The following is a 27,302-nucleotide window of genomic DNA, read 5'->3' as shown; positions in this document are numbered from 1 at the left end:
GTTGCGGGCCAACTCGACTCAGGAGAGAATACAATGGCCTTACGACACCCTTACCAACAGAGTCAGTGCAGCATCGAGGCCAGAGAGGGTGCAACGTCATACTGATGAGTCGGCTTATGCTGCCAAGTTCTTTGTAAAGGTCATTCGATTTTGTCTTCACTGAAATAACATCACATTCAGTGCCATTTCCTTTCCTCTTCCCTTTCTGGTTGCTTCACTATACCTGTCAGGCAGTGTAAATGAAGTGACTGAATTCTGCTACCGTGGAAGTAAAGTAACACATGATAGATGAAGCAAGGGGGACATCAAAAGCAAACTAGAACAGACTAAGTGGGCAATCCCAGGCAAAAGAAGTCTACTTGTACCGAGACTCAGTCTTAATCTGAGGAAGAAATTTTGGAGGACAGCCTGCTGTGGAAGAGAATCATGCACGGTAAGAAAACTGGGAAAAAAAGAGACTCGAGGTGTTTGAGTTGTAGTCATGTAGAAAAATGTTAAAAATTAGGTGGAATGTCGTGATAAGGAAAGAGGAGGTTCTCTGCAGAAGAGGAGCATATTGTGAACACTGTTAAGAAGTAGGGACAGTAGGATGATAACACATATGTCAAGGGATCAGGGAATAACTTCAATGGTACTAGAGTGAACTGCAGAAAATTAAAACCATAGGGAAAGACAGAAATTGAAATATATCCAGCAAATAAGTGAGGATGTCGATTGCAAAAGCTACTCTGATACGAAGGGGTTGATATAGAAGAGGAATTTGTAGGCCAGACCACATCGTATGTTACACTCCTGTTTCAGCAGACGATAATGTGTTTTCGAGGTGTGACAATAAAGTAATGAGACTGATCTTCTTTGCTAGATGTGGCAATCCTGCAGGCTTGCCTAGGCACAGTATCTTTGACCTTGATCTATAAGCTGCTTCTAGTCCAAGCGACACATCGATGCAACTGCTCAGTCGTGAGTTGTGCTGTAATAAGTTCACACATTTTGTGTCTCTCGTCACGGAAATGAAACCACATAATATTGCGCAACGGTATGCCATTTCTTTTTGCATTAAATTGGGTGAAAACGCGATGGAAACTTACGTTACGCTTCAGAAGACTTTTGGAGAGGAGGTTATGTCAAGATCTCAAGTTTTTCGTTGGCATAAAATGTTAAGTGAAAGCAGAACGAACGTTGAAGATGAAGACCGCAGTGGACGACCATTAACCTCATGGACGGATGTCGACTCGGCCAGGGTGCATGAACTCGTACGATCTGATCGAAGATTATCCGTGAAAATGATTGCAGATGAACTGAACATCAATCAAGAAACGGTAAAAGAGTTCTTCGAGTCCGTGCCAACTTTGCTGATAATTGGATTCTGCATCATGATAATGCGCCATACCATACTACTCTGTCAGTACAGCATTTTTAACCTCAAAACAAATTTTAGTACTACCACAGCCACCTTATTCACCAGATATCGCTCCATGCGACTTTTTTTCTATTTCCAAGAGTCAATACAGCGGTCAAGGGACACCATTTTCAAACAACACAAGATGTCCAAAAAGCTGTGACGAGGGTCTTGGAGGATATTACAGAAGATGAGTTCCAGAAATGTTACCATCAATGACAGAAGCGCTGGAAAAAGTGTGTGCAACCAGAAGGGAACTACTTTGAAGGAGACAACACTAGACTTGGCCAAAACGGTAAGCAACATTTTTTTTTCATATCGTTCTCATTACTTTATTGTTGCACCTCGTGTGTAAGGAGCTAGCAACTGTGTGTGTGTGTGTGTGTGTGTGTGTGTGTTCAAATGTGTGTGAATTCCTAAAGGACAGATCTGCTGAGGTCATTGGTCCCTGGACTTATACACTACTTAAACTAACTTGTGCTAAGAATAACACACACACCCATGCCTGAAGGAGGACTCGACCCTCCAGTGAGAGGGGCTGCGCAATCCGTGACATGGTGATTCGAACCGCGCGCCCCACTCCGCGTGGCAGCAGGTGTACGATAGTGTGATCTGCACTATTACATCAGTGGCTGGAACTGTATAATAGAGTGATATCCACAAGAACTCGCCTTGTTGGGTCCTTATGTCATGTCCGCACAGCGATCAGAAACTTCGCACCACTATCGCTAGCTCCAGATGGAATCCCAGGTAGGTTTTACAGTTAGTTAGTTCGCACAGTTAGTTAGTTCGCACTTATCTTGAGTCTATCGGCACGTGCAATGTCCCAAAAGACTGCAAAAAAGTAGAGACGACTCCTTCACAAAGCAGGAGTAAAAAAACCGACCCGAAAAATTGCAGATCAAGCCCCAAAACATCTGTTCACAGAATAACTCTTGAACATATTCTAAGCTAGAGTAGAATAAATTTCCTTGGGACAGAAAAGCTTTTGTTTTCAAATCAGTAAGGATTTAGAAAGCATCAACTTTGTGAAACTCAGCTTGCTCTTTTCTTCCACGATGTCCTGTCATCCATGCATGAAAGACAACAGGTAGATTCCATATTCTTAGAATTCCGGAATGCGTTTGATGCTGTGCCCCATACGGAATAGTTTCCCAGATATGTAAGTGAGTGAAAGACTTCTTAAGCAATAGAACCCAGGACGTTGCCCCGGACAGCGAGTGCTCGTTACAGACAAGGATATCTTCAGGAGTGCCCCAGGGAAGTGTGACAGAAGTATTGTTGTTCTCTGTATAGAAAGACGATCTGGTGGGTAGGGTGAGCAGCAGTCTGTAGGTGTTTGCTGATGATGCCATGTTATATGGGAAAGTGGCGTCGCTAAGTGATTGTAGAAGGATACAGAGTGAATTAAACACAATAGTTATTTGGTGTGATAAATGACAACTTGCCCTAAATGTGGAAAAATATAAGCCAATGCAGACCAGTAGGAAAAACTATCCCATAACGTTCAAATACGGTATTAGTGTTGCGTTGCTTGACATAGTCACATCAGACAAATGTGGAGGTGTAAAGCTGCAAAGCGATGTGAAATGGAACGAGCATGTAAAGTCTGTAGCAAGGAAGGTAAATGGTCGACTTCGTATTATTAGGAGAATTCTAATAAATGTGTATCTCACCTGTAAAGGAGAACGCGTACAGAACACTAGTGCTACCCTGTCTTGAGTTCTGATAGAGTGTTTGGGATCGCTACTGTTGACAGCAATCTATAACACACCCGCATCCTGCAGGTGGCCACGTTTCAGGCTTCATCTGCCACAAGAGGCATACTCGCCTGTTGCCAGACACCAATATACACTCATGCTCATAAGTTAAGGATAGTGCAGATACATGGTGAAACAACGCTCTGGTGGGCGCGGTTTGTGAGTTTAAATCACCTCGGGGTATGACCATGCGGTGCATTTGACCTGCGCTCGTCGCACGGTGGCGCTGGGAGCAGTCCGCATACGCAGAGGTGTGTTGCCGCATGTCAGAGTAAGCTGCAGCGTTTTTTTTTTTTTGTTTGGGGTTTAAGGGCGCTCAACTACTTAGGTCATTAGCGCCCAGTCACAATTGTTAGAGCACATAGAATCCAGTAAAACTCAAGCGGGGGGGGGGGGGGGGGGAGGGACACCAGAAAGTTCTTACAAAGATGCAGATAAAATAAGTGAAGGAGTTAGATGTCTTTGGACAAGCCAGTCAAAGTAATGAAACGAAGAACACGAGCAACTGCTCGAGCGTCATCAGCTAAAATATCCTGTAAGGTAGATGTAGATGGCAGAGACAGGACAACACGAGATTGACTAAAACGGGGACACGACAATAAAACATGGCGCACTGTTAATGCATGACCACAAGGGCACTGCGGGGCTGGGTCACCGGAGAGCAGGTAGCGGTGGCTAAACCGGCAATGCCTAATCCGCAACCTGGTCAGAAGGACCTCCTCTCGCCGAGATGGTCGGGAGGAGGTTGTCCAAGCAGTTGGGAACGGTTTCACTACCCGGAGCTTGTTTCCTTAAAGTGATGACCAAGTATCCCACCACAAAGACACAAGCCTCCTACAAACAACCCCACTAATGTCAGATGACGGGACACAATGGGAGGCTGGCCGAGGCAAGAGGACTGCAGCCTTGGCTGCAGCATCAGCAGCCTTATTCCTAGGCACTCCTACATGGCCAGGAACCCACATAAAGCTGACAGGAGAGCCATCAGCAGCAGAAGAATGGAGGGACTGCTGGATCCGTTGCACCAAGGGATGGACCGGATATGGAACTCCTAGGCTCTGAAGAGCACTGAGTGAATCAGAGCAGAGTACATACGATGAATGGCGGTGGCAGCGGGCATACTGAACGGCCTGATGGAGAGCAAAAAGCTCGGCTGTAAAGCTGGAACACTGGTCGAGGAGGCGGTATTTAAAGGTGCCAGCCCCGACGAAAAGGCACAGCCGACACCATCGTCAGTTTTGGAGCCATCAGTGTAAATAAAGGTGTGACTGGCAAGTCGCGCACAAAGTTCGACAAACCGTGAGCAATACACTGCAGCTGGAGTACCCTCCTTTGGGAGCGAGCTGAGGTCGAGATAAATATGAACCGGAGCCTGGAGCCACGGTGGTGTCGGGCTCTCACCCTCTCTGAAGGTGGTAGGGAGTGCAAAATCCAATTGTCGAAGCAGGCGACGAAAGCGGACTCCGGGGGGCAGCAGGGCAGACACATACAACCCGTACTGACGGTCGAGAGAATCGGCGAAGAAGGACTGATAAGAGGAGTGGTCGGGCATTGACAACAGCCGGCAGGCATACCGACAAAGCAGTACGTCGCGCCGGTAGGTCAATGGTAATTCGGCAGCTTCAGCATAAAGACTCTCGACGGGACTAGTGTAGAATGCTCCGGTCGCAAGACGTAACCCCCAATGGTGGATGGAGTTGAGACGGCGTAAGAGGGATGGCCGAGCAGACGAGTAGACGAGGCTCCCATAATCCAGCTTTGATTGGACTATGGACCGATACAAGCGAAGCAGGACAGTGCGATCTGCTCCCCAAGATGAACAACTAAGAACTCTGAGGACATTAAGGGAACGTGTACAACAGGCAGCCAAATAAGAGACGTGTGGAGACCAACAAAGTTTCGTGTCCAGTGTGAGTGCTAGAAACTTAGTTGTTTCCACGAATGGGAGAACAACGGGACCGAGATGTAAGGATGGCGGAAGGAACACTTTATATCGCCAAAAGTTGATGCAAACCGTCTTCTCTTCAGAGAACCGGAAGCCATTTGCCACACTCCATGAGTATAGGCTGTCTAGACAACGCTGAAGGCAGCGCTCCAGGAGGCATGTTCTCTGGGCACTGCAGTAGATCGCGAAGTCATCGAAAAAAGAGAGCCTGAGACATTAGGTGGAATGCAATCCATAATTGGATTGATCGCTATGGCAAAAAGGGCTACGCTCAAGACGGAGCCCTGAGGCACTCCGTTCTCCTGGAGGAAGACGTCGGACAATACAGAACCCACACGTACCCTGTGTACTTTCGATCTGTTAAAAAGGAATCAATAAAAAGGGGCAGGCGACCGCGTAGACCCCACCTGTGCATAGTGCGGAGGATACCTCCTCTCCAACAGGTATCATAAGCCTTCTCCAAATCGAAGAACACGGCTACCGTTTGGCGCTTTCACAAAAAGTTGTTCATGATGAATGTCGACAAGGTCACAAGTTGGTCAACAGCGGAGCGGCGGCGACGAAAGCCGCATTGAACATTGGTAAGTAGCCATCGAGATTCAAGAATCCAGACTAACCAAGCGTTAACCATGCGCTCCATCACCTTACAGACACAGCTTGTAAGAGAAATGGGGCGGTAACTAGAAGGAAGGTGTCTATCCTTCCCGGGCTTGGGTATAGGAACAACGACGGCGTCACGCCAACGCATGGGGACTTGACCTTCGGTCCAGACGCGATTGTAGGTACGAAGAAGGAAGCTTTTGCCTGCCGGAGAAAGGTGGGCCAGCATCTGAATGTGAATGGCATCTGGCCCCGGAGCAGAGGACCGGGACAGTGCAAGTGCGCGTTCGAGTTCCCGCATAGTAAAGGGGGCATTATAAGTTTCCAGATTCAGCGAGTGGAAGGAAGGTCGCCGAGCCTCTTCTGCCTCTTTCCTGGGAAGGAAGGCAGGGTGGTAATGGGCGGAGCTTGAAACCTCCGCGAAAAAGCGGCCGAAGGCGTTGGAGACATCCACAGGATCAACAAGGACCTCATTACCTGAAGTCAGGCCAGGTACCGAGGAGTGGGCCTTAATGCCCGACAGCCGGCGCAGGCCACTCCAGACGACAGAAGAGGGAGTAAAACTGTTAAAGGAGCTGGTGAAAGAGGCCCAACAAGCTTTTTTGCTGTCTTTGATGACTCTACGGCATTGCACTCGGAATCGTTTGTATCCAATACAATTCGCCAACGTAGGATGGCGGCGAAAGGTGCGTAAAGCATGTCGTCGAGCACGGATAGCGTATAGCGTCCCTACAAGCCTCATTCCACCAGGGGACGGAAACACGATGTGAAGAAGAGGTAGTACGAGGAATGGAACGTTCGGCAGCATTGATGATAACAGCCGTGAGGCATTCGACCTGACTGTCACAACTGAGAAAATCGTGGTCCGGAAAGGTCGCCAGGGAGGAGTAAAGTCCCCAGTCAGCTTTCGGTATGTTCCAGCTCGAAGGACGTGGGGATGGGGTGTGGTGCAGGAGACGAACGACACAGGGGAAGTGGTCGCTCGAATAGGTGTCAGAAAGGACATACCACTCGAACCGACGGGCAAGAGTGGTAGAACAGATCAAGAGGTCCAAGTGGGAGTAGGTATGAGCAGAGTCCGAGAGGAAAGTCGGGGCGCCAGTATTGAGGCAGACAAGATTGAGATGGTTGAAGACATCCGCCAAGACGGAGCCTCTCTGACAGGATGCAGGAGAGCCCCAAAGGGGATGATGGGCATTGAAGTCGCCAAACAATAAAAACGGCGGAGGAAGCTGAACAATCAGGTGCATCATCTCAGCCTGACTAACTGTGGATGACGATGGAGTGTAGACGGTACAAACGGAAAAAGTAAAGGCAGAAAGAGTAATACGGACAGCTATTGCTTGGAGTGGGGTGGTCAATGGGATGGGATGGTAATAGACATCGTCCCGAACGAGCAACATGACCCCACCATGAGGTGGAATACCGTCCACAGGGGTGAGGTCAGACCGCTCCGAGGTATAGTGGGTAAATGCAAGGCAGTCAGTTGGGTGCAACTTGGTTTCCTGGAGACCAAGCACGAGCAGACAGTGCAGGCAGAGGAGCAGTTGTAATTCCTCCCGATTAGATCGAATACCTCTTATGTTCCAATGTAACAAAGCCATCGCTAGTCAGAAAAAAGGGGGAACAAAACAGGTGAAGAGCTGGTCACCTCGACGGCCGCGGAGGGCCAGGTTTAGAGGGAACAATGCTACAACCGGCGGGAGGCGGATCCTGTTCCATCGAGTCGTCGCCAGCTGCGGCTGCTTTCCCGGGTTGCGTAGGAGGGGCAGCATCATTCGCCGACGAGAGGCCAGCTGAGCGCCTGGCAGCAGAGCGTCCCGGCGAAACTGAGGACGGCCAGGAGCAGCGACTCACGGATGGAGTGTCAGACGAAACGCGCCGGGGTGGAGAAGGGGATAAAGACTTCTTCTTGGAGGCCTTCTGGGAAGTCCGATGAGGCACGGGGATTGTGGGCTGGACCCTAAGGAGGTCCGCACGCGCGGGGTCCGTTTTGGAACGCCGGACCTCGGAACCTGGGGTCCGGAACGTTTCCCCGATGGATGCCTGAGAAGAGGATCGCTTCTCAGGCGGCTGAGGGGGAGGAGGAGGAAGGGTGGCCCCTGGGGCAGAGGGGGCAGGGGCCGCGAGGGAGGAGGATTTGGAAGGGAGGGATTTGGGAGGTGGAGGCATAGACCCCAGATGGGGTGAGGAGGTGGAGGGGGGACAGGATAGGGGTGAGGATATTGTGGAAGCAGTGGACATGACTGAGGCAAACGAAGTTGTCAATGTCATGGGATGGAGGCAGTCATACTTTTTCCTGGCCTCAGAATAAGAGAGGCGATCCAAAGTTTTTAATTCTTGGATCTTCTTCTCCATCTGATACGCGGGGCAATCTAAAGATCTAGGCGAGTGGATGCCAGGACAATTGACACACCAAGGTGGTGGGGTGCATGTATGTTCCTCACGAAGAGGATGTCCACAATCGCCACAAAGGGGCTCAGCCTCACACCGTGACGACATGTGCACAAAGCACAAACACCGAAAGCAGCGTATAGGAGGTGGGACGTAAGGTCGCACGTCGCACCGGTAGCACATCACCTTTACCTTCTCTGGGAGAACGTCCCCCTCAAAGGCGAGGATAAAGGCCCCGGTGTCGATGCGACGGTCTTTGGGGCCGCGCTGGACTCGCCGGACGAAATGCACGCCTCGGCGCTCCAGGTTGGCCCTGAGCTCCTCATCAGATTGCAGCAGGAGGTCCCGATGAAAAATAACCCCCTGCGTCCTATTCAGTGCCAGATGCGGGACAATGGACACTGGGATGTCCCCTAGTCGGTCGCACGCCTGGAGCGCCGCCGACTGAGTGGCGGAGGTGGTCTTTATAAGAACGGACCCCGAACGCATTTTACTGAGAGCCTCGATTGCCCTGAAGATGTCCTCGATGTGCTGGACAAAGAACATGGGCTTGGAGGTGGCGAACGTCCCCCTATCAGTCGGAGAACAGACTAAATAGCGGGGGAAGTACTTCGCCCAAAGCCGGCAGGCCTGTCCTTCCTCCCAGGGAGTGGCCAAGGGGGAAGGGGCAGGAGAACCAGAACCAGAGACAGTACCTTTCTTTTTAAAAGACTCGGCCACAGAGCGACCCAACACATGTTGACGTTTTATCTGCGAAACGTCCGCCCCAATACCACCCACTCCAACCAGAGGCTCTCCCCACGGGCGCCACCCAGCCTCAGCAAGGGCCACCTGGCAGGATGATCGTTGCTGGGAGTCCTGATGCCCCAAGGAGACGGGCATCTACTCCTTGGCCGACGTGGGGAGGGTGCAGCTCAGGTATTGGCAGTACGATCCCTGTGTTGTCAGGGGGCTACAACCTAGAGGGTACATGACGACAACACCACAATGGGCTGGCTACCGTGCTGGATTTCGGGTACCATGGAAAGTCCATCATGATCGTAGGTGCAGACGGGGACGCACTATGGGCATAACTTGTGCAAGCCATCAGGCGTTTAGCCCCAATTTGAGGAATAGCGGGTGTGGTTACAACGCCATTACAGTGCTGAGTGCCAAGGTCTTAGTGCACTGAGGACCAGTGAGACACCATGTAAGGCATCCTTCCCCAATAGGCTCGTACTTCTGTAGAATTTTGAAAAATGGAGGTCAAACCCCAAGGGGGACCATCACATGGAAGGCCGAAACGGTTGAAACTCCTTTTAGTCGCCTCTTACGACAGGCAGGAATACCTCGGGCCTATTCTTACCCCGGACCTGCAGGGGGTAAGCTGCAGCGAGTAAGTGTGCAGACGCCTTCAGACGTGCTAATGGTGACAGTGTGTTGAAAATGGCTCAAAGAACACATATTGATGACGTTATGAGGGGTAGAATACTAGGGCAACTCGAGGCTGGTCAAACAAGAGCAGGTCGTAGCATGGGCCCTCCGTGTGCCACAAAGTGTGATCTCAAGATTATGGCAACGATTCTAGCAGATAGGAAACGTGTCCAGAGGCTACCGTACGGGATGTCCACAGTGTACAACGCCACAAGAAGACCGATATGTCACCATCAGTGCTCACAGACGGCCACGGAGTACTGCAGGTAGCTTTGCTTGGGACCTTACTGCAGCCACTGGAACAGTTGTCTCGAGACACACAGTCTACAGGCAACTGAACAGACATGGTTAATTCGCCCGAAGACCTGCAAGGGCCTGTAAAGCCTGGTGTCACAAACACAGTACATGGTCATCGTAACAGTGGTCCCAGGTTATGTTCACAGAAGAGTCCAGCTATAGCCTGAACAGTGATTCTCTCCGGGTTTTCATCTGGCGTGAACCAGGAACCAGATACCAACCCCTTAATGTCCTTGAAAGGGACTGTATGGAGGTCGTGGTTTGATGGTGTGGGGTGGGATTATGATTGGTGCACGTACACACCTGCATGTCTTTGACAGAGGAACTGTAACAGGTGAGGTGTATCGGGACGTTATTTTGCACCAGTATGTTCACCTTTTTAGGGGCGCAGTGAGTCCCACCTTCCTCCTGATGGACGATAACGCACGGCCCCACCCAGCTGCCATCGTGGAGGAGTACCTTGGAACAGAAGATATCAGGCGAATGGAGTGGCCTGCCTGTTCTCTAGACCTAAACCCCATCAAGCATACCTGGGATGCTCTCGGTCGACGTATCGCTGCACGTCTTCAAACCCCTATGAGACCTCAGGAGCTCCGACAGGCACTGGTGAAAGAATGGGAGGCTATATCCCAGCAGCTGCTCGACCACCTGATCCAGAGTATGCCAACCCATTGTGCGGACTGTGTACGTGCGCGTGGTGATCATATCCCATATTGATGTCGGGGTACATGCACAGGAAACAGTGGCGTTTTGTGGCACATGTTTCGGGATTTTTTTCTCAACTCGTCACCAGTACTGTGGAGTTACAGATCTGTGCCGCGTATGTTCTCTATGTGCCTATGCTATCAGCGCCAGTTTTGTGTAGTGCCACATTGTGTGGCACCGCACTCTACAATTATCCTTAATTTATGAGCATGAGTGCATTTGTCTCATATGTTGGTAAACATTCTGGACTCCGACGTGTTGTCCACGCAGTCTCTGACAGCAGTGACGAGGGGACCAGGTCTGTTGCCAGGGGAGCGCACTTCCACGACTGTGGCGCTGTGATCATAGGCACTATTTTCCTACACAATCTCACATGCCTACTAGCAGACCTCACCATATCTGTCTGCCCTGGTAGCTGAGTGGTCAGTGTGACAGAATGCCAAGCCGAAGGGCCCGGTTTCCATTCCCAGCTGGGTCAGAGATTTTATCCGCTCAGGGACTGGGCGTTGTGTTGTCCTAATCATCATCATTTCATCCCCATCGACGCGCCGAAGTGGCGTCAAATCGAAAGACTTGCACCCGGTGAACCGTCTACCCGATGGGAGGCTCTAGTCTCACGACCGTATCTGTGAGCAGCGACGTTTTAAGGAGAGCACATAACTGTGGAATGATACTTCAAACTCAGCTATAGAACCAGTTATTCCTTCGAGGTCCTTGGGCCAGGTGCCAACAACAGTAGTAGCTCATCGATTTGAATTCTAACTAAGGCACCCTCTTCGAACCGTAGCCTTACTGTGTATAACTTCTTGTGCCTACCGAGCTTTAAGGCAGAATTTACTTCTGTTTAACTTTACGCCAGCTAAGTACATGTGGCCTCGCTTTGCCGAGACCATGACTATCTGTGTGATTAACTCCAGAACATTCCAAATGAATCGCAACTTGCACCCACTTTCTTACTCATTTTAGCCTTTGACGACTTAATCATTATTTGTCTCCCTCGTTTGGGCTAAAAGTACCGAAAGAACTTCCAATTACATGTAACATAAAACCTCACGAAGCAGGTTAAACTGGACAGTGTTCTCAATGCGCCTCAACAGGTGTGCAACGCATCACCATCAGGTCGGATTAAAGGACCAGTCAAAGCAATTCATAGACGTGTTGTTACATTTGGTTTGATCAACACTCGAGTATTATGGAGATGCTCAGTGAACTCAAATGGGAATCACTAGAAGGAACACGACGTCCTTTTTGCGGAACACTATTGAGAATTATATGAATGTATGGCGTCTCTCCTCTTGGACATACCTGGAAGAACAGACACCAAGTATTCATGTAAGGGATATGCCTCGATGGGCTTTGAATCCGCAACCTTCAGGGCGTTCGTCCTCCAGTGGGAATCTAAAATTGGCGAGCAAGGAGGACGTGGATGGGGACTGCAGATAAGTCGTATATCTAGGTGGGAGTGTGGACTCGCTGAAGAGATAGCCTGTGCTACCTGTTGAATTGAACTCGGCTACATATACTTGGAAGTGATGATGATGGTGATGATGATGTCCCATACTCCGAGGAGCGTAGGGGACGATGTGGGAGACCCGCACCATTTACTAGGCAAGGTCCTAGTGGAGGTGGTTTGCAATTGCCTTCCTCCGAGCGTAATGGTGATGAATGATGATGATGAAGACGACACACAAAAACACCCAGTCATATCGAGGCAGAGAAAAATCCCCGACCCTGCCAGGAATCGAACCTGGCATCCCATGCGTGGGAAGCGAGAACACTACCGCAAGACCACCAGCTGTGTCGCTGAAAATATTCCTCGGACACAGGATGGCATATGGAGAACCACAATCGGATAGTGCGACAAGCTTCAGCAGCAAAGTGTCGGCTAGCTTGAACATTGCGTGCTAAGAAGGATCCAAGCGTGCTGCAAAGTACGAGTTGGACCAATATGGTATTCATGTTGCCCACCACCAGGTTTTTATATCACAGACATTCAGAGTTGTGAACTATCGAAGAGACTGCGTTTATTTTGGTTATTGTATTGCTTTCAACTCCCAGTAATGTCAACTCCCAGTCACATCAATATGACCACCTGTCAAAATCCTGAATAACCACCTTTTGTAGCGAGGACCTGCAGGAAGAGCATCAGTGAGGTTCTGGAAGGAACCGACCGGGATGGGGAGCCATACCAACTCTAGTCTCATGGTCAGTTGGACTACGTTTCTCCATTGAGGATCCAAGGCGTGTCCCATACATTCCCGATTGGATTTAAATCCGGGGTGTTTGGCGGCCAGGAAAGTGCGATAAACACATCCTGGTGCTCTCCAAACTATCCATGTACGTTTGCGAGCTGTGTTACAGATTCCGTTAACCTGCTGGTAGATGCCATCGTGCTGAGGAAAACAAACTGCATGTAGAGGTGTACATGGACCACAAGGATAGATAGACACTTGTGCTAGCCCATTGTGCATTTCATAATAACATCACCCAGGGAATGCCATGAAAATACTCCCCAGACCACAAGGCTCGCTCTTCCGGTCCTCTTCCAACAATTATTGCAGTGTTTTTACTTTCTGGCGTTTCAGTCGTACACACCAAAGGGTATCTGTCCGATGGAGTCTCTGAAATGGCTACCTATCGCCACTTAGCAGTCAGCGTGGGCGAATGAACCAGGCGCCTCCTGCGGAAGGCCAACACACCAATGTTCGCTGAACGGTCATTGACCTCTTGGTCAGTTGGTCAGTTGTTCAGCAACTGCCAATCTATTCACCTGCACACATTTCCGCAGCCGTCATTCATCCCTGACATTTATGGCTTTTATGGTGCACCACAGTTCCCTTGGCGTCGGTTTTGGATAGCGCCATTTTGCTGTGAACGGTATACTTCAACCATAGTGGCACACGAACAGATTACAAGCTTAGCTGTTCCGGAAATGCTTCCATCCTTGGCCGGAAAGCTGCGGTAAATCCTGTTACGTGATGTTGTGACATGGCAGCTGCAGTGCAATTCTACTGTGCAACAGCCTTTGTCTTCACTTGTAGGATGTCTACCCACACTTCTTTCAGCTACCTCGTTCATAAATTTTAATAAATCTCTGATCATTGTATTGACTGACTGCATTTCAGAGGAAACAGGACACACAATTTTTTTATTTAAAGTGTACCGTACTGGCTTCAAGATCTCGGTAAGCACAGAAAGTATACGCGATAACACTGCACGAAAACACTTGACCTCAGCAAAGACCAAAAGTTTGTGCTGAATCACAACTCTTTCCATATTTACCTAACAAGCCAGCGAAGCACCTCCGTCAGTTTGCTTTAGTTATGTCCAGTAGTGCCTCCCTGGTACTTTGTAGACATCGGAGATGCTGAATCAGCTCGCAGTTTCGAGCTTTGCTGCGGCGTGCACTCCACTGGAGAGTGAACCATCCAGTCTGTAAATATTTTTATGCTCTATTGCATGCCAAAAAAAGTAGGAATTATCGTCTTCTACAGAACAGTCTGGATATGGAATTTGAACTGAAACGATCTAGAAGGAAGCGTTTTAGATGCATACGTCCACGGGAATGAAAAAAAATGGTTCAAATGGCTATGAGCACTATGGGACTTAACATCTGTGGTCATCAGTCCCCTAGAACTTAGAACTACTTAAACCTAACTAACCTAAGGACATCACACAACACCCAGTCATCACGAGGCAGGGGAATGAAAACCCACCTGTTGATGTGGATGATGAAGCCGTCGTCGACACCTCTATTCAGCATGTCCTGCACGGCCTCCCTGGTGCAGATGCTCAGACCCAGCACGTTCACGTCCGGCCGGCCGAAGTGGCCGTGCGGTTAAAGGCGCTGCAGTCTGGAACCGCAAGACCGCTACGGTCGCAGGTTCGAATCCTGCCTCGGGCATGGATGTGTGTGATGTCCTTAGGTTAGTTAGGTTTAACTAGTTCTAAGTTCTAGGGGACTAATGACCTCAGCAGTTGAGTCCCATAGTGCTCAGAGCCATTTGAACCATTTGAACGTTCACGTCCAGGATGCGCTTCCAGTCTTTCGTCTTGCCAGCTGTCAACATATCAGAGGGTCATAGACCAAAGAATAGTCACGAATTCACAAATTTTGTTCATATTCGACAATGACGAATTTCGCGACTGCATTGGTGCCTTTCTTTATTGATGCAGCTACAGTCTGCGTAGGATATGGTGATCGATGCACAGTGTCCAATTTTAGTCCAAAGCGCTAGGAGTGTTCTTTTGATTGTTCGAAATAGAAGGCCGACATTGTCCTCACCTTTCGGCCAATAGGCAACGACAGAATCAAGGCGCATGCCTTGCAGTATTTCTCAAATGAATTTACAGAACCTATTAGGTAAAAAAAATTCATTTTTGCTTTACTTGTAGCTTTATATGTCAGGTTCGTTATGAGGTGGTCATCATTTCGCTATGAGGTGCCCTATTTTGAAATTTACGTCGAAGTGAGACACTGCGCGAAATTCGAAACAGTTTGCAATGAAAAATAGGGGTCGCTATGATTTTGTATTTGCTGCATATTTACATAATATGTTGCTGTGTACGAAATTTAGTTAATATATTGAATTTTTCTTTAGACTTGGGTAGAGGTCCGTATTTGTCACCAGTCTCGAGAAAAATGATCTGATGTATCACATTCATCTGCGGTCGCGCCGCGTCAGCGATAAAGCCAGAGTGAAATATCCACAACATTCCTCATATTTCATAAACAGCTTGAGATATCGAAATGAGATTATGGCTAATGATAGCACACCAAGAGGAGTGTAGTTTTTCATATCGTTATTCTGCAAAACTTCATTAAATACCATATTATTCTACTGACTACAGACTTTTTCGACCAAAGAATGTTTTTAAGGTCCATCGACAGCTGCTGAAACGAGAAATGCTATGGGTTTTGGAACAACACAAGTGTACACGTTACACATTTATTTTGAAACGAGGGTGTGCTTTTTCATAAGATACTGACCTTACTTTTCTTCAGTTCCTCAGATAATAAACTTAATAAACAACTGTTTCAGAATTCTCTCACACTTGCATCTGTATTACATCTTAGTGAGGTAAGACTGTGTAAACTGCAAAGTGTTTTGGCAAAAGAAGCAAATTTTAACATGGCAACAAGGAAAATGTGTAGGTTTCACTCGAAATTCGCCACTCACGACACTTCTGTAAAAGTTACAAACAGTCAACAAGCCAGGCAAAAATAAATCACTGCATTTTCGGTGGAATTCTTTTTAGATACTAATCAAAGCAGAGGTGACAGACTTTTTTGAATAGTCACTATGTAGATCTGGATGTGGAGGGTACTCGCTTAATATTTATGAAAAATGTGAGTGTAGGCTTCAGTTTAGAACAGCACTTCCCCTCCAGCGCTCAGCATTTCCCCTACAGCGCCTGCCCACAGCCCCCACCACTATCGCTCTCCCCACACATGCCCTGCCGTCTGCGCATTAGCCGGCGGACTATTCTGTATGGTCTCTATCAGAAGGCACGAGGTAGGAAGATTTGAATCAAGGGTGCGCAAATCTTGTAAATCTTATATTATTGCCATCAGTGGACACAGATGTATCGATGGCTCAGAGGATAGACATCGTAGGTTTAGTAGTTTGGCCACAAGCGGTGGCAACTGTGCTGTGTGGCCACTCCCACATATGTAAGCCGTCTAGGGAACTAAAGAAATGGTGATGTAACTTTCTGCGCAGCAGAAAATCCGATTCCCTTTGGGGCACTGCCTCAAGCAAATAATCCCCAGTTATGCTACGTCACGATCTTCTCACTGCCGTTGGACTCTGCCGAATTCGCCGTTGCGTCCTGTTGTACTGCCGCCGGACTCTGTCAGCAGAGCCCAGCAACAGGTGATGTGCTCTGAAACATTTCCTCTGGACGTCTGCTGTCCACCCCACGCCAGCTCTGAGGCTGCTATCAGTTAGCTAATATTTTTGCTTATATAGCCAATGCCGTGACGAGATTGTGGTGCACTAACTGGGTAGGTGTTACCTCAAGTGAAGCCTAGGTCCACTGACTGAATTTTCAAATGTTTTTTATTCCAGTCTTTGATCACAATATGAATTCTTTAGACGATGACCGGTTTCAGTCCGTAATGACCATCCTCAGATCTTTTTTACAACATGTCCTAAAGTGATAAGCCAGTTGCAATAATGACTGTGTGGACGATGCGACCTATTCTACGCCTTATTTTAGATCTATATGACGATGCTATGTCGATTATACTTATACGTTTTGACGATGCCATTATGGCCTTATCACTTTAGGACATGGTGTGAAAAAGATCTGAGGATGGTCATTACGGACTGAAACTCGTCATCGTCTAAAGAATTCATATTGTGATCAAAGACTAGAATAAAAAACATGTGACAATATTGGATCACTGTTTGTATACGCGACCATGTCGCAGTTGGTGACTGAATTTTTCTTAGTAACTTATAAGTCAAAAATTCTAATTAGACAATTCTTTTTAAAATAAAGGCTTAAAAGTACTTCGCAAACATTATGAACAATCATTTTTCCAGACGCTTTAATAACACAAGAGCTCATTTGTTACGTTCTGTAATCATTTATGTATTAAATTTCATTCGATTTTAATAATTATCGCTCTGGCAAGTACAGTCAAGATTCTCCGCATAAATAAACAATGGCTGAGAATAATAAGACTACCAAGACATGTGTACTTTACCCTGTACATACACTATGTGATCAAAAGTATCCGGACACCCCACAAAACATACGTTTTTCATATTAGATGCACTGTACTGTCCCCTAATGCCAGCTACTCCATATCAGCGACCTCAGTAGTCATTAGGCATCGTGAGAGAGCAGAATGGGGTGCTCCACGGAAGTCACGGACTTCGAATGTGGTCAAATGTTTGGGTGTCACTTGTGTCATACGCCTGTACGCGAGATTTCCACATTCATAAACATCCCTAGGTCCACTGTTTCCGATGTGATTGTGAAGTGGAAACGTGAAGGGACACGTACAGCACAAAAGCGTACAGGCCGACCTCGTCTGCTGACTGACAGAGACCGCGAACAGTTGAAGAGCGTCGTAATGTGTAATAGACAGACGTCTATCAAGACCATCACACAGGAATTCCGAGCTACATCAGGATCCACTGCAAATACTATGACAGGCGGGAGGTGAGAAAACTTAGTCGAGAGGCTGCTCATAAGCCACACATCACGCCGGTAAATGCCATACGTCGCCTCGCTTGGTGTAAGGAGCGTAAACATTGGACGATTGAACAGTGGAAAAAACGTTGGTTGGAGCGACAAATCACGGTACACAATGTGGCGATCCGAGGGCAGGGTGTGGGTATGGTGAATGCCCGGTGAATGTCATCTGCCAGCGTGTGTAGTGCCAACAGTAAAATTCGGCGCCGGTGGTGTGATGGGGTGGTCATGTTTTTCATGGAGGGGGCTAGCATCCCTTGTTATCTTGCGTGGCACTATCGCAGCACAGGCCTACATTGATATTTTAAGAACCTTCTTGCTTCCCACTGTTGAAGAGCAATTCGGGGGTGGCGATTGCATCTATCAACACGATCGAGGATCTATTCATATGCACGGCCTGTTGCGGAGTGGTTGTACGACAGTAACATCCGTGTAACGGACTGGCCTGCACAGAGTCCTGACCTGAATCCTGCAGAACATCTTTGGGATGTTTTGGACCGCCCACTTCGTGCCAGGCCTGACCGGTCGACATCGATATCTCTCGTCATTGTAGCATTCCGCGAAGAATGGGCTGCCATTCCCCAAGAAACCTTCCAGCACCTGATTGAACGTATGCCTGCAAGAGTGGAAGCTAAGGGTGGGCCAACACCATACTGAATTCCAGCATTACCGATGGAGGGCACCACGAACTTGTAAGTCATTTTCAGCCAGGTGTCCGGATACTTTTGATCACATAGTGTAATTGTATAAAATAGATGTATGCAGAGGTTGGACAAGAATACGGAAAGACGGAGAGAAATGCTTACTTTAACATAAATGTAGATCGTAGTCAAGCTTTCAGATCACGCTATTGTATATGACAAAGAACGGCACCTGTGCAATGTCCTCAAAACAATTCAATGTAAGTCGCGGTCAGAACACTGGTTGGTTGCTTAATTCGAGGGAGGGGACCAAACAGTGAGGTCATCGGTCCCATTGGATTGGGGAAGGAAGTCGGCTGTGGCCTTTCGAAGGGATCATCCCAGCATTTGCCTGAAGCGATTTAAATCAGGATGACCAGACGCGGGTCTGAACCGTCGTCCTCAGGAATTCGAGTTCAGTGTGCTAACCATTGCGCCGTCTCACTCGGCCAGAACAGTGTTCTGTGTAATGATGAGTGTATTATGTCGAAGGTCAGTACATTCTAAGAGGGGCAAATTGTTGGTGCTCGTATATTGGATGCTTCCGTAACCAAAGAATCCGAAGTATTTCGTCTTTCAAGAAGCATCGAATCGAAGATTTATATCTCTTACAGGGAAAGCGGAGAAACATCACCCCTTAAGTCACAAAGCGTAAGAAAATGCGTGTTGATTGTTCGCGACGGACGGTCATTGAAGAGGATTATTGTGATGTAAGAGGACGACAGCAGCGGAAGTCACTGCAGAACTGAATGTCGCACTCGCGAACCCTGTCGGCACTAAAACAACACGAAGGGAGCTCCATAGGCATGGAATTATAGGGCGAGCTGGGATTCCAAAACCACTCATCAGTGATGCAAATGCCCTCAAGAGGAAAACATGGTGCGAGAACCATAAAACCTGAACTACTGGGCAATGGAAGAAACTTATTTGATCGGATGAGTCTTGTTTCACATTGTCTCCAACTTTTGGCCGAGTTTACGTCCCAAGTGGGAAACATGGTGGGGGTTCGGTGATGACTTGGACAGCCTTATCGTGGTACTCCATGGGCTCCAGATTCCTCTGCAACGTCGCATTACTGCTAAGGAGCATGTGACAGTTGTGGCTGATGACGTCCATCCCACGGTACACTGTTTGTTCCCCAGTGGTGATGTGTACCAAGACGATGGAGCCCCTGATCACACAGCTCTCATCCTCCAGTACCGGTTTTGTGAGCAGAAAGATGAACTGTCACACCTCCCCTGGCCACAACAGTCACCAGATCACAATATTATTGAGCCTTTGTGATCTGTTTTGGAGAGAAGGGTGCGTGATCGCTATCACTTCCATCTTCGTCACTTGAATTTGCCACTATTTTGCAGAAAGAAAGGCGTAATATTCCCTTGAAAACCATACCGTACCCGTATTGGTCCATTCAGAGACGACTGGAAGCTGGTTTCAATGACAATGAGTTTCCTTCACAGTATTAGGTTTGGAAATGTGTTTGTGGTGTTTCCATACTTTTGTCCAACCCCTGAAATGCCACTTACAAGACGGCGGTGCTTCAGCTGAAACGCCAGCGTTGTTGATGAGAACGTCGACGCCACCCAGGTTGTTTTTAATCCACCTGAAGACGGACATGATGCTCTCCTCACTACTGACATCTCCTTCTATGGCGTGCAGTTTGCCCGGTGCATCTTTCAGTTCCAGCTCCTGGACATATAACACACATTCTTACCAAATGCAGTAAAGGCACGTATTTGTGGATTCCGGTATATGGTGCAACAAACCCAATTTTTTCTGAAACTTTGCTGAAGGTAGCTAACATGTAGTTTCGAAACTTCAGCTCCGTGTGGATTCAGACTGTGTAGACCAGGCTGTTCCAGCTCGTGGGCTCCGCTGTGAGCCGCTGAGCGCTCCCTGCTCCAGGGAGCCGCGTCGCTCGCTGTGACCAGTCAAGTGGGCCGGCACGCCGGCACGTGGCACGGCTGGCTGAGGCAGGCGGCAAGGCAAGGGTTTTGATGTGCCAGCTGCGTCTTACAACAACGAAAACCTCACACTCTTAGCTGCTAAGACGTGGTGACGTGCTACACCAGGAAATACGATCTTCAGGAAATAAATGAGAAACAAATGTTTTACAAGAAATTGCATACTAAATTATTGGGCCTCTGTAGTTTGAAATTTTCTTTTCATTGCAAGATCGGAAATATCAGGCGTCAAAGTGTTCGCAGCGTTAATGCGGAGGATGGCCTTCATTGTCGCATCCTGAAGAAGCGATCCTTCCTTACTTTATAACTGTTTTCATTGCTCAGAAAAGCTGCTCACATCAAAACGTAAATCCAAACATGCACATGATGTGAGCGGCATAGTTGTGAAGTTTGGGGAATGTTTTTTCTGTAATGAACACTACCATCGTGACAAATACAACGTGTTGTAGTACCTCTCTTTCAACAAAGTTGAATTTTGCAAATCAATAATCTCCAATTGAAGCGACGATGACAAGTCATCGGTGGAAACTGAAAAAGGAGTGCTGAATACCTTAAGTTCCTTTTCCAAACTAGTGAGGTCTCGGAATTGTGTTTCAAACGACGTGATGAGCTGCTTTAACTTTGCTTGGTAATCGCCGAAAGTAGTACCATCAGGTAGTTTTAAAGAAGCAAGATGATTGAAGAACGTTAGATGTCCATTACTCATCTGTCTCTCAAATAAACGTAACTTTTCAATGAACACTTTGATCTGGTCGTGCATGTCAACGATTAGCTGCCCTTTGCCCTGCAATGACAGATTTAAATTATTCAGATGCATAGTTATGTCAGCTAGGAACGCCAGGTCTGATATATATATCTGTCAGACAACGCATTTCTTCCCCTTTCATTTCGAGAAAATGGGTATTTCCTCACTAATGGCAAAGAAAACATCAAGAACTTTTCCACGACTCAGCCAACGAACTGTACTGTGGTAAGATATATCCCCATACTCCGCTTCCACATCTTTCAGGAATCCTTTGACGACGCACAAAATTCACACACCTCACGACATCTTTCATTACGCCACCTAGCTCTACTGTTTCAGCACACAGTGCCTCTTGGTGCATTACAGAACACGAACTATGTTGCATGTTTTGATACCCTCCGTATTACGAATCCGTTTTTAGACATACGTCTACTGGTATGTCGTTCTTAAGCCTGGCTACCAGATCTCTGCGTGCAACGCCTTCTACCTGACTGTATTTAATTCTGTATATTGTACCTCTTCGCAGAATTAAATACTTTATGACATACAAAACACTGCGGTCGATCATCCCTCTCAATGAATAGAAAGGTATCCTCCAACAGAGGTACAGAGCTCCCGCGGCTAGTCATAGCTGTCATTGAGCACGGATTATTACGGCTGCATGCGGCCAGGGGGCAGTGAGTTCGCTTTCCCCCTCCACGCGGGCTCCCAGCTGCCGCAGTGAGCGCTCCGGAGCGCTCCGGCTCCCTGGAGCTCGGTTGGAACAGCCTGGTGTAGACTGACATATAGCGTTCTGGCGTAAGCACAAGCGCCGGAACTAAGACGCAGTTCGTAAGACCAGAGAAGGCGGTGAGGAAACGTCGGCCAGTGGTGCGCGGAATAGGAGAGTGCCGCACCAGGCGCGCCCACTGCAAGAAGTGAATATTGTAAGTGGGCTGCTTCTGTGTTGGCAGAGCTGTGTAGCGCTTTCATTGGATCTCTGACTGCGCTTTCTTTGTAAGAGACTCTGTGGCTGGTCGGACTCGTTGTTGAAAGTTAATCGCCAGTAGTGTTGGGCAGTTGGAAGTTAGTCGCCAGCAGTGATGCAAGCGCTGTTGGGCAGTTGGAGGTGAACAGCCAGCAGTGATAGATGTTAGATGTGAGAAGTTAGCATTGATGGACGGTAGAGGTCTGAAGTGTTAGCGTAGGCTAACGATCTGGAAGTATCCGACTTGGAGATTGAAAATTATTCATGATTATATATCTTTGTACTGTGTGACGGTACATCACATAAATGGACGTTTGGAGAAAGGGAAAGGGAGTTTTTGTTATGAGACGTGTGAATAATTATTTCAAGACTGAGTACGTGTACACGATGTATAACAAATAGTAAATAACGTAAGTTATTATTATCAAAACACAAATATCGATGATATAACAAAATACAATTTTTTGGTATAATCTCTGTGAAACATAGGCCATGAAGATCAGAGACAATCCTTTGATTGAATGGGCTCTCCTGTTTTGTTTCGTCTAGCGGTAGGCCGCCATTGTAGTGCTGTCTGATAATCAACGTAACTTTTATCTGTATTTTGAAAAATATAATAGAAATTGTTATTAGACAGTGTGTATTATTACCTTAGTTGTCACCTCTCATAATCGCAACCATTCATTATAATTAACAAACCTTTTTACAAAACTTCGTAATGCATGGAGCTCATCTCCCATAGCAAGATTTAGTCGGCCATTACGCTGAATGTATTACATAATTAAAATTTCAAGTCATAATATTAAATGTAAATGCGAGAGACTTCTCAGTTTAGATCTTTCATTAATTTCGAAGTTAAAATTAATTTCACTTACCAAAATTTACAACACTGAATCAGTTCAGTAAGTCTCATTTTGGCCGCCTAACGGAAGAGGAGATTCTCTCCAGTTTTGCCTTGCAAATAATGAAAAAGAAATATTGAAAATCATTACATTTTGCAATATCTCAGTTAATCTTTATGTAAAACTTCCTGGCAGATTAAAACAGTGTGCCCGACCGAGACTCGAACTCGGGACCTTTGCCTTTCGCGGGCAAGTGCTCTACCAACTGAGCTACCGAAGCACGACTCACGTCCGGTACTCACAGCTTTACTTCCGCCAGTACCTCGTCTCCTACCTTCCAAACTTTACAGAAGCTCTCCTGCGAACCTGCAGAACTAGCACTCCTGAAAGAAAGGATATTGCGGAGACATGGCTTAGCCACAGCCTGGGGGTAGAGCACTTGCCCGCGAAAGGCAAAGGTCCCGAGTTCGAGTCTCGGTCGGGCACACAGTTTTAATCTGCCAGGAAGTTTCATATCAGCGCACACTCCGCTGCAGAGTGAAAATCTCATTCTGGAAACATCCCCCAGGCTGTGGCTAAGCCATGTCTCCGCAATATCCTTTCTTTCAGGAGTGCTAGTTCTGCAGGTTCGCAGGAGAGCTTCTGTAAAGTTTGGAAGGTGGGAGACGAGGTACTGGCGGAAGTAAAGCTGTGAGTACCGGACGTGAGTCGTGCTTCGGTAGCTCAGTTGGTAGAGCACTTGCCCGCGAAAGGCAAAGGTCCCGAGTTCGAGTCTCGGTCGGGCACACAGTTTTAATCTGCCAGGAAGTTTCATATCAGCGCACACTCCGCTGCAGAGTGAAAATCTCATTCCGGAAACATCCCCCAGGCTGTGGCTAAGCCATGTCTCCGCAATATCCTTTCTTTCAGGAGTGCTAGTTCTGCAGGTTCGCAGGAGAGCTTCTGTAAAGTTTGGAAGGTAGGAGACGAGGTACTGGCGGAAGTAAAGCTGTGAGTACCGGACGTGAGTCGTGCTTCGGTAGCTCAGTTGGTAGAGCACTTGCCCGCGAAAGGCAAAGGTCCCGAGTTCGAGTCTCGGTCGGGCACACAGTTTTAATCTGCCAGGAAGTTTCATATCAGCGCACACTCCGCTGCAGACTGAAAATCTCATTCTGTAAACATCCCCCAGGCTGTGGCTAAGCCATGTCTCCGCAATATCCTTTCTTTCAGGAGTGCTAGTTCTGCAGGTTCGCAGGAGAGCTTCTGTAAAGTTTGGAAGGTAGGAGACGAGGTACTGGCGGAAGTAAAGCTGTGAGTACCGGACGTGAGTCGTGCTTCGGTAGCTCAGTTGGTAGAGCACTTGCCCGCGAAAGGCAAAGGTCCCGAGTTCGAGTCTCGGTCGGGCACACAGTTTTAATCTGCCAGGAAGTTTCATATCAGCGCACACTCCGCTGCAGAGTGAAAATCTCATTCTGGAAACATCCCCCAGGCTGTCGCTAAGCCATGTCTCCGCAATATCCTTTCTTTCAGGAGTGCTAGTTCTGCAGGTTCGCAGGAGAGCTTCTGTAAAGTTTGGAAGGTAGGAGACGAGGTACTGGCGGAAGTAAAGCTGTGAGTACCGGACGTGAGTCGTGCTTCGGTAGCTCAGTTGGTAGAGCACTTGCCCGCGAAAGGCAAAGGTCCCGAGTTCGAGTCTCGGTCGGGCACACAGTTTTAATCTGCCAGGAAGTTTCATATCAGCGCACACTCCGCTGCAGAGTGAAAATCTCATTCCGGAAACATCCCCCAGGCTGTGGCTAAGCCATGTCTCCGCAATATCCTTTCTTTCAGGAGTGCTAGTTCTGCAGGTTCGCAGGAGAGCTTCTGTAAAGTTTGGAAGGTAGGAGACGAGGTACTGGCGGAAGTAAAGCTGTGAGTACCGGACGTGAGTCGTGCTTCGGTAGCTCAGTTGGTAGAGCACTTGCCCGCGAAAGGCAAAGGTCCCGAGTTCGAGTCTCGGTCGGGCACACAGTTTTAATCTGCCACGAAGTTTCATATCAGCGCACACTCCGCTGCAGAGTGAAAATCTCATTCTGGAAACATCCCCCAGGCTGTGGCTAAGCCATGTCTCCGCAATATCCTTTCTTTCAGGAGTGCTAGTTCTGCAGGTTCGCAGGAGAGCTTCTGTAAAGTTTGGAAGGTAGGAGACGAGGTACTGGCGGAAGTAAAGCTGTGAGTACCGGACGTGAGTCGTGCTTCGGTAGCTCAGTTGGTAGAGCACTTGCCCGCGAAAGGCAAAGGTCCCGAGTTCGAGTCTCGGTCGGGCACACAGTTTTAATCTGCCAGGAAGTTTCATATCAGCGCACACTCCGCTGCAGAGTGAAAATCTCATTCCGGAAACATCCCCCAGGCTGTGGCTAAGCCATGTCTCCGCAATATCCTTTCTTTCAGGAGTGCTAGTTCTGCAGGTTCGCAGGAGAGCTTCCGTAAAGTTTGGAAGGTAGGAGACGAGGTACTGGCGGAAGTAAAGCTGTGAGTACCGGACGTGAGTCGTGCTTCGGTAGCTCAGTTGGTAGAGCACTTGCCCGCGAAAGGCAAAGGTCCCGAGTTCGAGTCTCGGTCGGGCACACAGTTTTAATCTGCCAGGAAGTTTCATATCAGCGCACACTCCGCTGCAGAGTGAAAATCTCATTCTGGAAACATCCCCCAGGCTGTCGCTAAGCCATGTCTCCGCAATATCCTTTCTTTCAGGAGTGCTAGTTCTGCAGGTTCGCAGGAGAGCTTCTGTAAAGTTTGGAAGGTAGGAGACGAGGTACTGGCGGAAGTAAAGCTGTGAGTACCGGACGTGAGTCGTGCTTCGGTAGCTCAGTTGGTAGAGCACTTGCCCGCGAAAGGCAAAGGTCCCGAGTTCGAGTCTCGGTCGGGCACACAGTTTTAATCTGCCACGAAGTTTCATATCAGCGCACACTCCGCTGCAGAGTGAAAATCTCATTCTGGAAACATCCCCCAGGCTGTGGCTAAGCCATGTCTCCGCAATATCCTTTCTTTCAGGAGTGCTAGTTCTGCAGGTTCGCAGGAGAGCTTCTGTAAAGTTTGGAAGGTAGGAGACGAGGTACTGGCGGAAGTAAAGCTGTGAGTACCGGACGTGAGTCGTGCTTCGGTAGCTCAGTTGGTAGAGCACTTGCCCGCGAAAGGCAAAGGTCCCGAGTTCGAGTCTCGGTCGGGCACACAGTTTTAATCTGCCAGGAAGTTTCATATCAGCGCACACTCCGCTGCAGAGTGAAAATCTCATTCTGGAATCTTTATGTAATTTGGTACATAAATAACCAGTAGGCCCTGAGACCCATATTAATAATTACAGTTTGCGTAAGAATACGCATATTTTCTACATAGCGCTCACGCAAACTATTTAATAGACGGCGGTGAGTCGCGCGCTGTGTTTAAAAAATATTATATCGTACGTACTTCGGGGCAGCCGATGTCCGTACGAGTGTTATCGCGGTATAAGTTAATTAAAAGTCTCATGCTAGCCCACAATAGTTAAAGCCACCCCAACCAAAATCATAAAATGTATAATTATAAAAAAATAAGAAATATACACGTATGCCGTGATAACTGGATGTCAACGACGATTTATATTCGTGTTTGAACTGGATGTCACATTATTAAGGTAAAAAATACATTACTTGGTTTGCAGCAAAATGTTTCCTTTGCTAACCACGTGCCTATTAGTAGTTAGTGGCTTTAGTAGTTAGAATCTTTTATTTAGCTGGCAGATTGACGTTCGCTGTATAGCAGTAGTTCGAGTAATGAAGATTTTTGTGAGGCAAAGCGATTAATGAAATATATAGGTTATCGTCAGGATTGCTTCTTATTCAAGGCCATTCTTTTGTATTAATTATTTGAAGTCAGGTTGTAAATTTTTTTGAGCAGTCAGATTGCGTTGCGCTAGAATATTGTGGGTGAGTGTTGACATGATAAGAAAAAGTAAAGAGAAAGTAGGCTCAGTACGTTCAGTTTTACTCAGCTGTTTCAGAATCAAATGACGTAGAAGTTTCATCTTCTCAGTCAATCAGCAATTTTAGTACTGATACACACATTTAAATAAATAAGTTTCAATATAAGCGCCGCTCTGCCGACCTCGGCCGCTGAGATCGCCTCAGTGTACTGGCATTAGTGGAACGTGCTGCGGAGCGTGCTACAAGAACAACTAGTAGTGATCCTGTTCAGTTACTTGTCTGGACTTCGTCTATAGCAGTGAGTATTACTGTTTGCGTGTTACTCGCGACGACGATGTAACTCCAAAGTACTGTCAGTTGCTTTATAGAAATAAATCTGCTAATGTTATTTGCTTGAACTATTGTATAACATTCCGAGAACGCTGCATCCCTTAGGCACTCTAGAACTGATGAGTGATCGAGATC

At 47.7% G+C, this 27,302-nt stretch overlaps 2 protein-coding genes across 2 annotated transcripts in view; both read right to left on the bottom strand.

Annotated features, from left to right (window-relative positions):
- Positions 1-14,324, bottom strand: part of LOC126456807 (dehydrogenase/reductase SDR family member 11-like) — a 260,469-nt gene extending 246,145 nt beyond the window's left edge. The window contains exon 1 of the mRNA XM_050092598.1: positions 14,230-14,324. Within this exon, the coding sequence (XP_049948555.1) occupies positions 14,230-14,276 (47 nt within the window). The 5' untranslated portion in view covers positions 14,277-14,324. The remainder of the gene's footprint in view (positions 1-14,229) is intronic.
- Positions 14,325-14,535: 211 nt separating this feature from the next.
- The window catches only part of LOC126455769 (dehydrogenase/reductase SDR family member 11-like), a gene marked incomplete at its 3' end in the record, with an annotated part of 40,269 nt that continues 27,502 nt past the window's right edge, over positions 14,536-27,302 (bottom strand). Inside the window, exons 2-3 of the mRNA XM_050091534.1 lie at positions 19,929-20,091; positions 14,536-14,573 (exon numbers count right to left, since the gene is read on the bottom strand). Coding sequence (XP_049947491.1) covers positions 14,536-14,573; positions 19,929-20,091 — 201 coding nt within the window. The remainder of the gene's footprint in view (positions 14,574-19,928; positions 20,092-27,302) is intronic.

This window comes from Schistocerca serialis, chromosome 2, assembly GCF_023864345.2.
Source record: "Schistocerca serialis cubense isolate TAMUIC-IGC-003099 chromosome 2, iqSchSeri2.2, whole genome shotgun sequence".
Lineage (NCBI taxonomy): Eukaryota > Metazoa > Arthropoda > Insecta > Orthoptera > Acrididae > Schistocerca > Schistocerca serialis.
This window is presented reverse-complemented; position numbering and strand designations above follow the sequence as displayed.